General features: G+C 55.5%; 1 protein-coding gene across 1 annotated transcript; it reads left to right on the top strand.

The window, feature by feature from the left end:
- The first annotated feature begins 3,918 nt into the window (after positions 1–3,918).
- LOC141730227 (serine/threonine-protein kinase pim-1-like) lies at positions 3,919–8,116 on the top strand. Its single transcript, XM_074547659.1, has 7 exons — positions 3,919–3,926; positions 5,606–5,840; positions 5,953–6,003; positions 6,208–6,574; positions 7,189–7,365; positions 7,608–7,761; positions 7,996–8,116. The coding sequence occupies exons 1-6, from the start codon at positions 3,919–3,921 to the stop codon at positions 7,712–7,714; spliced, it is 945 nt and encodes a 314-aa protein (XP_074403760.1). The 3' UTR covers positions 7,715–7,761; positions 7,996–8,116.
- The last annotated feature ends 1,109 nt before the right edge of the window (positions 8,117–9,225 follow it).

Here is a 9,225-nt window from a genome sequence, read left to right on the forward strand (position 1 = left end):
ATGGTTTTCCCTCCACTCCCATCACCTCACAGACCTTTCTCCCAGGCGTCACTCTGGTGGGTAATTCCTTTATACTTGATCTATCTGCTCCAGTATCAACTAAAAATTCCAATTCCTCACTTTGGGGACCCACCTCAAAATTTACTAGGGGCTCTTCTTGATGATACATTGGGTCCCCTAACATATAAAGCCCCTGACACCCCTAGTCATCTCCCCTCAGGAGTCTCTCAAGAGCCTCTCGTTCTTTTACAATTGCCTCATCAAAAGAGAGGTTATTGTAATTCCTTCTTATGTGTCCTATCTCTCCATAATAATAACATTTCCTCTCACTCAGTGGTACCACTGCTCTTCTGTTTGTATCCACCCATGGAGGTAGTATAGGTTTATCTTTGGGTGTTTCAAAGGAGGACTTTCGTCCACTTTCACTGACTCTCGATGGTTGTCCCTGCTGATCTCTGTTTACCCCTTGACTTTCCCTGGCTACAGTTACCATGATTCTAGCTGTAGCTTTGGCTTTCTCTTCTTCTCTCCTTAAATATATCTTTAAGGCTTCCTTTAATAGTTCATTTATTCCCTTTTCCTGCCAGTCCTCCATTTTCTCTAACTTTCTCTGGATGTCTGGCCACGATTTTGTAACAAATTGCACTTTTAGAAGCACTTGGCCTTCAGAGCTATTGGGATCTATGTTGGAATATAATTGGAAGTTCCTCTTTAACCTATTAAGCCAAGTAGCTGGGGTTTCATCCTTTTCTTGCATGCTATCAAAAGCTAGTTTTGTGTTATTACTTTGGGGAACTGATTCCTTTATTCCTCTAACCATCAGAGACCTATACTCTTCCATGTTCCTCCTATCTTCCTCTTCATTAGGGTCCCACTCAGGGCCCTGTAAGGGTAATTTCTGGTCATTGGGATCTCCTGAACGATTTTCTCACTCCCAGATCCGCATTCCTGTGGCCCTGATCATCCTCACTTCTTCAGGGCTGAACAGAATTTTAAAAATAGAGTACAACTCTCCCCAGGTGTAAATGTTGGGGCCTAGAAATGGTCTACTTGGTTTGATATACCTACCGGATCCTCCACTAAGTTCCCTAACTCCTTTTCAAAGCCTCAAATTTCAGTGGCTGTTAATGGGGCATTTACAAACCCAAGCCCCCACGTATCCCACCCATGGGGACTTCTCCAAGAGGAAAAAGCTTCTCCACTTTAGATGTTTTAGATCGTGTATTACAGTAAGGTCCCTCTGTGAGGTTACCCTTCTGTGAAGAAATGGGATGAGTGGGGGCTAGTGGGCTCCTACTAGCTGGGTTAGGGATGGAGGTGCTCCCCTCCCAGTTAGGGGGAGGTAATGGTACAGCAATAGGTAAGGGGAAAGAGACTGAACCTGTAGGAAAGGACACTGGGAGTGAGGCTGGAGAGACAGTGGAAGAGACTGAGGGGAAGGCTGGAGAAAGAACTGGATTAGAGGGAGGTGGGACAGAAGTATTTGGAGCAGATGAGGGAGTTGAGGTTAGGGTAGGAGTATTGACCATAGGAGGGTTAATTGGAGGTGGTAATGGGATTGGAGCGGCTGCTGGTTCTGGGGATGGAGAGGCCAGAGGTAAAATCGGGGGATCAGTGAAAAGACCGTAGCATGTTTCCTCTGGGAAAATTTGGTTATATGGAGGAGCTTCTTCAGTCCATGTTGCTGGTCTTGTTCTTCATCTGTGACACCAAAATTTTCACCTTCAGGCCAATTTGTAATTACCTCCAAAATCCCTGGGCCATTCAGTTTACCTATAAGGGCAGTGTCTCTGTCCCTCTGGGAGCCTCTCAGGAACCCTCAGCCAGTCCCGAGTTGGCAGACACTGGGGGGCAACCCCGACACGGCCGACAGCAGGGAGACACTCTCCCAAGCCCCAAGGGTATGGAGGGCACGTGGTCATCTTTGCAGCAGGAGAGACACCAGAGACATGGGTACAAGATAAAGGGCCGACTCTTAGCAGGGGTTAATCCCAGGTTTTATTCCAGGAGTCCCAAAGGAGCCCCTACACCTCAGGGCGCTCCTGCTGAGAACCCTGGGAGATGTGCCAAGGTTACATTTAAAGGGAGGTGGAAACCAAAAGTAGATAACATTTTACTAACCAATAAGTGACCCTAAGGGATGGGTACTGGGGGACGGACATTTAGGACAGCATATAGGGCAAGGCTTGGGGTGCTGACCCCCAGCCTTTGGCTGATCACTCGACATCCTGGACCGAAGCTTCTAGATGGAGGGGATGGGATGCTGAGTGATTGACAGAGAGCCAGGGTGGGGATTTGGGGATGATCTCAGCAAGGGAAAGGGATTACACAGGTAAAGGGAGGGGGGTACCATCTGAGATGAACCATTTGGGAAAAATACGGGGATTCAAAAACAAAACTATTACAAAATATTATAAAGTACAAAAACACACTACGACACACCACCCAGATCTGGTGTTTACTGCACAAGCGCCCAGATCTGGAAATTTTCCAGGGCTGACACAGCCCAAGTCCAGCAATTTGCTGGCACAGACAGCCAAAATCCGGCAATTTCCTGATGCCAATACAGGTGCTCAGACCTGGTGTTTGCTGCCACTGCCAGTGCTCAGATCTGGATATTTCCCAGTTCTGGCAGAGCCAAGTCCAGAAATTTTCTGGCAAAGAAAGGCATAATCTGGCAATTGCCTGCTACCATCATTGGCAATGCCAAGATCCGGTGTTTGCTGGCACCACCAGTGCCCAGATGCTGGAATTTCCTGGTGCCAGCACAGCCTGAGTCTAGTAATTTTCTGGCAAAGAAAGCCAAGACCTTGCAAATACCTGGTGCTGACCCCACCCAGATCTGGTGTTTGCTGGCACTGCCAGTGCTCAGATCCAGCAGTTTCCCAGTGGCAGCACAGCCCAAGTCCAGCAGTTTGCTGGCACAGAAAGAAAAAACCCGGCAATTTTCTGGTGATAGCACCGGCAGCACCCAGATCTGCCTTTAGCTGGCACTGCCAGTGCCCAGATCTGGCAATTTCCCTGTGCCAGCACAACCCAAATGCAGCAATTGTCTGGCAAAGAAAGCCAAAGCCCGGCACTGCCCAGATCTGGTGTGTTGGGGTTGGTTTAAAAGAAGAGGGAGACCTCGGCTTAAGGCCATGGGAAAACCCTCTTTAGTTGGGGTCAGCAGGAGCTCCCGCCCATAATCCTCTTGTTCAGTTATGCAGATTATTACTAGAAAGTTCTGAATTCTCTTTGCTACCATTGGTTACTTTATACTGCAAACACTGTAATATTCTTAATCCTTCCTTCCTCTTGGATTCTTCCCTCAGATTCCACCTTAACCCCTCCCCATAAATAAATGTATAAATATTCCTGCTAGACCCTGGACCCAGGCCTTTTTCTGCTTCTCTCTCTGTACTGTGTATGCCGTCTTGTTTGTTGTGTTTGCCTTCAGTAAAGTTCTGTTTCCAGACAACGAGATGAAAGCAGTCTCTGTCTGTAAAGTTGCCAGAGCTGGTTCTCAGGGAAACCACTGGTCAACAGTGCAGACGAGGACCAGAAGGTTTCACTGGCGTTTGCTGGCACTGCCAGTGCCCAGATCTGGAAATTTCCCTATTCTGACACAGCCCAAGTGCAGCAATTTGCTGGCACAGAAACCCAAAACCTGGCAACTTTCTGCTACTGGGTCTGGCACCACCCACATCTTGTGTTTCCTGCACAGGAACCCAGATTTGGAAATTTCACGATGTCAGCGGAGCCCAAATCCGGCAGATTTCTATCACTGGCAACGACACCACCTAGATCTGGTGTTTGCTGGCAGTGCCAGCGCCCAGATCTGAAAACTTCCTGGTGCTGGCACAGCCCAAGCCCAGTGATTTGCTGGCACAGACAGCCAAAGTTTGGAAATCTGCAGGTTCTGGCTCCAGCGCCACCATGATCTGGTGTTTGCTGGGACCGCCAGTGCCCAGATGTGGAAAGTTCCCGGTGCCTTTACAGCCCAGGTCCAGCAATTTGATTTTAGCCACCTTAGGAAGGGAAGTTCCTTGGACTGTGACTTTCCTTTTTCTTGGAACTGTTTAAACCTTCTCTGGACTGAAAACCCAGAAAAACACCGGCAGCTCACGCCTGTGGCCCACCGAGCTCTGGGACGCTGCATTCCAGCTCCAGAGGGACTTAGAAGAGACAGAGGGAGCCAACTACAACCCACAAAAAGGACTTTCTGAATTTGCCATCTCTTCAGCACTGTCAGAGGTTTTATTTAATATTATTCATTTTTCATGCTTCTGAATACTTTACTTGTTAAAAAAAACTGGGGTTTTTTTCACTTTTGTCAAGGGAAGTCTTTCCCTGAACTAGTAGGGGGAGGGGCCACTTGAACTTGCTTTCAAGACGGACCCCTTTAGGAGGTTTCCTCCCCAAATTTGTCCTAAGCCAGCACAAACATTCACAATGAAAATTTCACCAGTGGCGTAATTTCCTGGTGGCAAATCTTGTGACAGAAGCTTGACCTTGTTCTCCATGAGAGATTCTTGGGAAGAGCAGACAGGAGAAGATTCCTGGAAAACTGAAACAGCTTTCCGGAAGGGAAATGAAAATGAAAGAAACAATCCAAGATGTTTTACTCTATTTATTTCTATGCTCCCCTTTTCAATGTTGCACTGCTTCTCCATCCCAGTAATTCCAGATGCACCTCACCTCTAGGATGGATGACTTAGTGATTTTAGACACTCTAAAATACCATGAGCCAGACACAGTTTTCCTTCGCCTGTTTTTACTGGAAAGCAACACTGGAGGTGTAAGTGCAGTGCTGGGCTCAGGTGGGAATCCTACCCCAAGGGAAGGTGGCCCGACAGTGCTTGACCCTCAGCAAGGACAATGCACAGCAGCAAGCAAGGGGATCGCTGTGCCAGTGTGCAGGAGTCAGGGCTCTGCATCTGTGCTCAGCGCTGCAAAGTTCCCGTGTTTGGGCAGACGGAGGGGCTGTCCCCGGGGCGCGCGGGGCTCGAACGTGGGGCTCGTGGGGCGAGCGGGGAACGGACACGGGGACGAACGGCCCCGGTGCTTCAGTTGCAGCAGCGGCAGCAGCGGCAGCAGCAGCGGCGGCAGCAGCGGCGGCAGCGGCAGCAGTAGCGGCGGCAGCACCAAAACAGATACTTTTGAATAGTCTTTCTCCTTTTCTTTCTCTTTCTCTCTTTCTTTCTCTTTCTCTCCCTTTCCCGCTGTCGGACACCCTTATCTCGGGGTCCCTTACCCGGCGTCCCTCTCCCCTCCCCGCCTCCCTCTCCCCTGCCGGGCCGGGCCATGCCCCCGGCCCGCCCCCGGCCCCGGGCGGGCTGCCCCGTGCCCGGCCCCGGCCGTCCCGCCGCGGTCTCGCCTCCGCCCAGCTCGGGCTGTACTGGCGGTGGCGCTGCTGGGCGGGCATCAGTGCCTGGTGTGGGGGCGGCATCGCCGCCCTTCGGCTCCGCCTGGCCCAAGCCCGGCCCCGGACCCGACGCAGGGTCCAGTCCCGACCCCGGCCCCGGCCCCGGCTCCTCCCGGGGCCCGCGGAGGACACACGCGGCGCGGCCGCTCCCGCCGCCTCCGCTGCGGATTCCCCGGCCCGAGCTCCGCCGCTCGACAGCGCGGCCTCCGGCCCCGAGCCGCCGAGGCCCGGGGCGGGTGGGGATGCCGGGCCCGGGGCGGGTGAGGGGCCCTCGGGGGCCGTGGCTGGCCCCGGGCCGAGCGCTGACAGCCGCGTCCCGCCCGCAGGGAAGGCGCAGGAGGCCCTGCAGGAGCGGTACCGGCTGGGTTCGCTGCTGGGCCGCGGCGGCTTCGGCAGCGTCTTCGCGGCCACGCGGATCTCGGACGGCGCCCCGGTGAGCGGCGGGGCCGGCGGCGGGCGGAGGCGGAGGGGATGGAGGAGGAGGATGGGTCGGGGCACGGCGGGACGGGCGGCGAGCTGAGCCCGCTGCTCTCCCTCGCTCGCAGGTGGCCATCAAACGCGTGCCGCGGGATCGCATCCGGCACTGGGGCGAGCTGGTGAGTGAGCGGGGCCAGCGGCTACAGCCGGGCCGTGCTGGGCGGCGAGGAGCCGGGGCCCGGCAGGGTGGGAGCCGCCGGGAGCCCTGCGGGGAGAGCGGGCGTGGGGTGAGCGGGGCGTGCAGAGCATCCCGGGCTGGCTGAGGGCTTCCCCAGGCCTGGCACGGCCTCGGCCCCACTAACAGCATCGTGCTCCTCGCGCAGCCCGACGGCACCAGCGCACCCCTGGAGATCGTGCTGCTGGCCAAGGTGTCCTGTGGCTGTGGTGGTGTCATTCAGCTCCTGGAGTGGCTGGAGCTCCCCGACAGCTTCCTGCTGGTGCTGGAGCGTCCGGAGCGGTGCCAGGAGCTCTCGGGTTTCCTGGCGGAGCGAGGGTTCCTGCCGGAGGAGGAGGCGCGGGCGCTTTTCCGCCAGGTGCTGGAGGCCGTGCGGCACTGCACCAGCTGCGGGGTCCTGCACCGGGACATCAAGCCCGAGAATATCCTGCTCGACCTGGCCAGCGGGCAGCTGAAACTCATCGACTTTGGCTGTGGCGCCTTCCTCCAAGACACAGCCTACACCCAGTTTGCAGGTGAGCCTTCTCAGGGGGTGCTCCTGGGCATCTCATGGCCCAGCCTGGGTGCAGCACTGGGGCCTCCCCCTATTGCAGCCGGGATGGGATTGATGCTAGAGCCGAGTTGATTTGGGTGGGGGTGTGAGGGGGGCCAGCTCCCAGCCCTGCTGACAGCCTTCAGCACTCACTGTGGCCTGGGCTGGGGCTGGAGCTGGGGCAGCCAGCCCGACACAAACCCCCATGGGGGTAGCAGAGAGGGAGGTCTGACCGCGTGCCCCGGACGGTTTGGTGTGCAGGCGAGGAAGGGCTGGACTGCTCCACTCCCCTTGTTTGCCTTGGCTTATTAAGATTTTTGGGGGCCATGCAGGTGGGGAGGAGAGTGGATTTTCTCCACTACGGAGTGGGTTTTTCCTTTGTGTGTCATGGTTGGGCCTTCCTAGGGTTTCTTCTGCCCTCTTCCAGCACCAGTGGCTTCTTTTCCAGCCCCGAGTTTGTGCACAAGTCCCAGGTGCTGGCAAGAGGGCAGCGCTCACCCCGTGTGCCTCTGGGGCAGCCCCCACATGCCCAGGGATGCTGGGGCCAGGCTCTGGGAGCAGCAGCATCCCCTGCTGAGCTGTGTCTGTGTTCCACAGGAACCCTGTCCTACAGCCCACCAGAGTGGATCCAGCACCAGCGCTACCACGGCGAGGCAGCCATGATCTGGTCCCTGGGCCTCCTGCTGTGCCACCTGGTCATGGGGAAGCACCCGTTCAGGAGGGGCCAGGAGATCATCCAGGGGCGGATCTTGTTCCCACGATGGCTCTCTCAAGGTGGATCCTCATCTCTGGGCACGGGGGCAATACCAGTGCTGGGAGACAGCAGCGGGCTCATGGGCATCCCACTCTGGCAGCTGCTGAGGAGGTGGCACATGTCCTGCTCTCCTGCTCTCCTCCAAACAGAGTATCCATGGGGAAGTTTAGGCCCAGCTCTGGGCACACCCAGCATGACCTGGGCATGGGAACAGGGGGGCAACTTCTCCAACTGACTGGTGATTTTTGGTTTCTCTCCCCAGCGTGCCAAGATGTCATTAAGAGGTGTTTGTCCATGCAACCCTCGGACAGGCCATCCTTAGAAGATCTTTTCTGTCATCCTTGGGTGAAGGATGTTTCCCTGCCCTAGAAGACTGAAGATATCCACGTGCACAGTTGGATCCAGGGGCCTGGCAGGTACCAGCTCCATGCATGTCTTGGCAATCAGTGGCACGCAAACCAGGCTGGTTTTGTCCTGCCTGTAGCTCTGAGCAGGGTTCAGCAGAAGGGAACACGCAGCTCTTGGGCTGGAGCTGAGCTGCAGACCTGATGTGGCAAGCACTGGTGGCCACCATCCCCCTGGTTTTATTTGTCCTGTTCATGGATGGCTGGGGCCCTGGGCAGAGACCTGAGAGCCTGGTCTGGCCCCAGGGCAGGAGAAGGAGCCCCTGGAGAAGCTGTTCCAGGTCGGGCTGCTGCTGGAGACACCAAGGACAACCTCAAGGATGACAATCTCTTCCCAGCCTGGCCAGCTGAAGATGACGGACTTGGATTCTGGTATTTTCTTCAAAGCCAGGCTCCAGGCCCAATTTGCAGGTGAGTCCACAGACAGGGGAATGCTCCCAGATCTGGGCATGGCACAGCCTGGCCGGGCACCAAAGGTTCCCCCTTTGCTGGGGCAGATGCAACTCATTCTTCAGTCACTGCCCAGCTGCATTTTGGCTCTGGGCAGCTGCTGAGGGCTGGATGTGCCATGGCTGGCTGCAGGCTGGGCACACGTCCTGCCCTCCTGCTCTGTGCCAAAGGCAGCAGGGATGGGCAGCTCTGGGCACAGCTCTGGGCACAGCCAGCATGGCCTGGGCACCGCAGGCCTTGGCACAAGGGCACAGGAGCCCTCAGCTGACGGGCGGTTTCTGCTTTCTCTCCTTGCAGCCGGGCTCTGTGGGTGCTGAGGCTGCTCTGGGCTCTGCCAGGGCTCTGCTGGGCTCAGCCCTGGGCCCAGCTGGGCTGGCTCTTCCCTCACATTGCTCTGACAGCTCTGCATCAGACGAGCCCTTTGTGAGCACAGCGCCTGAGCTTTCTGCTTTGGCAGGTGAGTGAGACTCTGCTGCAGGCCCAGAGATTGCAGCTGGGGACACACATCCAATTGGCAACGACCCAAACTCTCCACAGTCCCAGCTGAACGCCTGGATCTGCACAGGGTGTTTTGTCTGTCCCATTCTTCCTTCTTGATTGGCTGGAATTGTGTAATTGCACTTTCTTCCTCCTCTAGCAGTGCCAAGAGTGGGCCAAAGCTGGTGAGTGGGCCATGCTCCTGAGGCAGTGCAGTCTGGAGCTGATGGATGGAGAATTGCCCTTCTGCACTTCCAAACCAGAGCAAAAAGCCGTAAGTGGGACTTTGTGTCTCTAAGAAATCCCTGTAAGTTTCAAGGGGAATGTGCAGCTCATTCCCAGGCTGAGAAGGAAGGTCATCTTCTAAAGGATTTGGGCTTTGACAGAGTTTCCATTCCCAGTCCTGCTTGGAGCTGGAAGGGCACTAAGCAATTTCCTCTTGCTTTGACCACAATTTCAAATATCAATGTTGGAAACAAAGCCCAAAATCTTTTAAGAGGCTTTTGAGGTCACAAAGATGGATCCATGCCATCAGCACATTTACAATGT

The sequence above is a fragment of the Zonotrichia albicollis genome, chromosome 9 (assembly GCF_047830755.1).
Source record: "Zonotrichia albicollis isolate bZonAlb1 chromosome 9, bZonAlb1.hap1, whole genome shotgun sequence".
In the NCBI taxonomy this organism is placed as follows: Eukaryota; Metazoa; Chordata; class Aves; order Passeriformes; family Passerellidae; genus Zonotrichia; species Zonotrichia albicollis.

Coding starts and splice junctions, on each gene's coding strand:
- LOC141730227 (XM_074547659.1), top strand. Junction 6,575..7,188: donor AGCCTACACCCAGTTTGCAG/GTGAGCCTTCTC, acceptor TGTGTTCCACAG/GAACCCTGTCCTACAGCCCA. Junction 7,366..7,607: donor CCCACGATGGCTCTCTCAAG/GTGGATCCTCAT, acceptor TTCTCTCCCCAG/CGTGCCAAGATGTCATTAAG.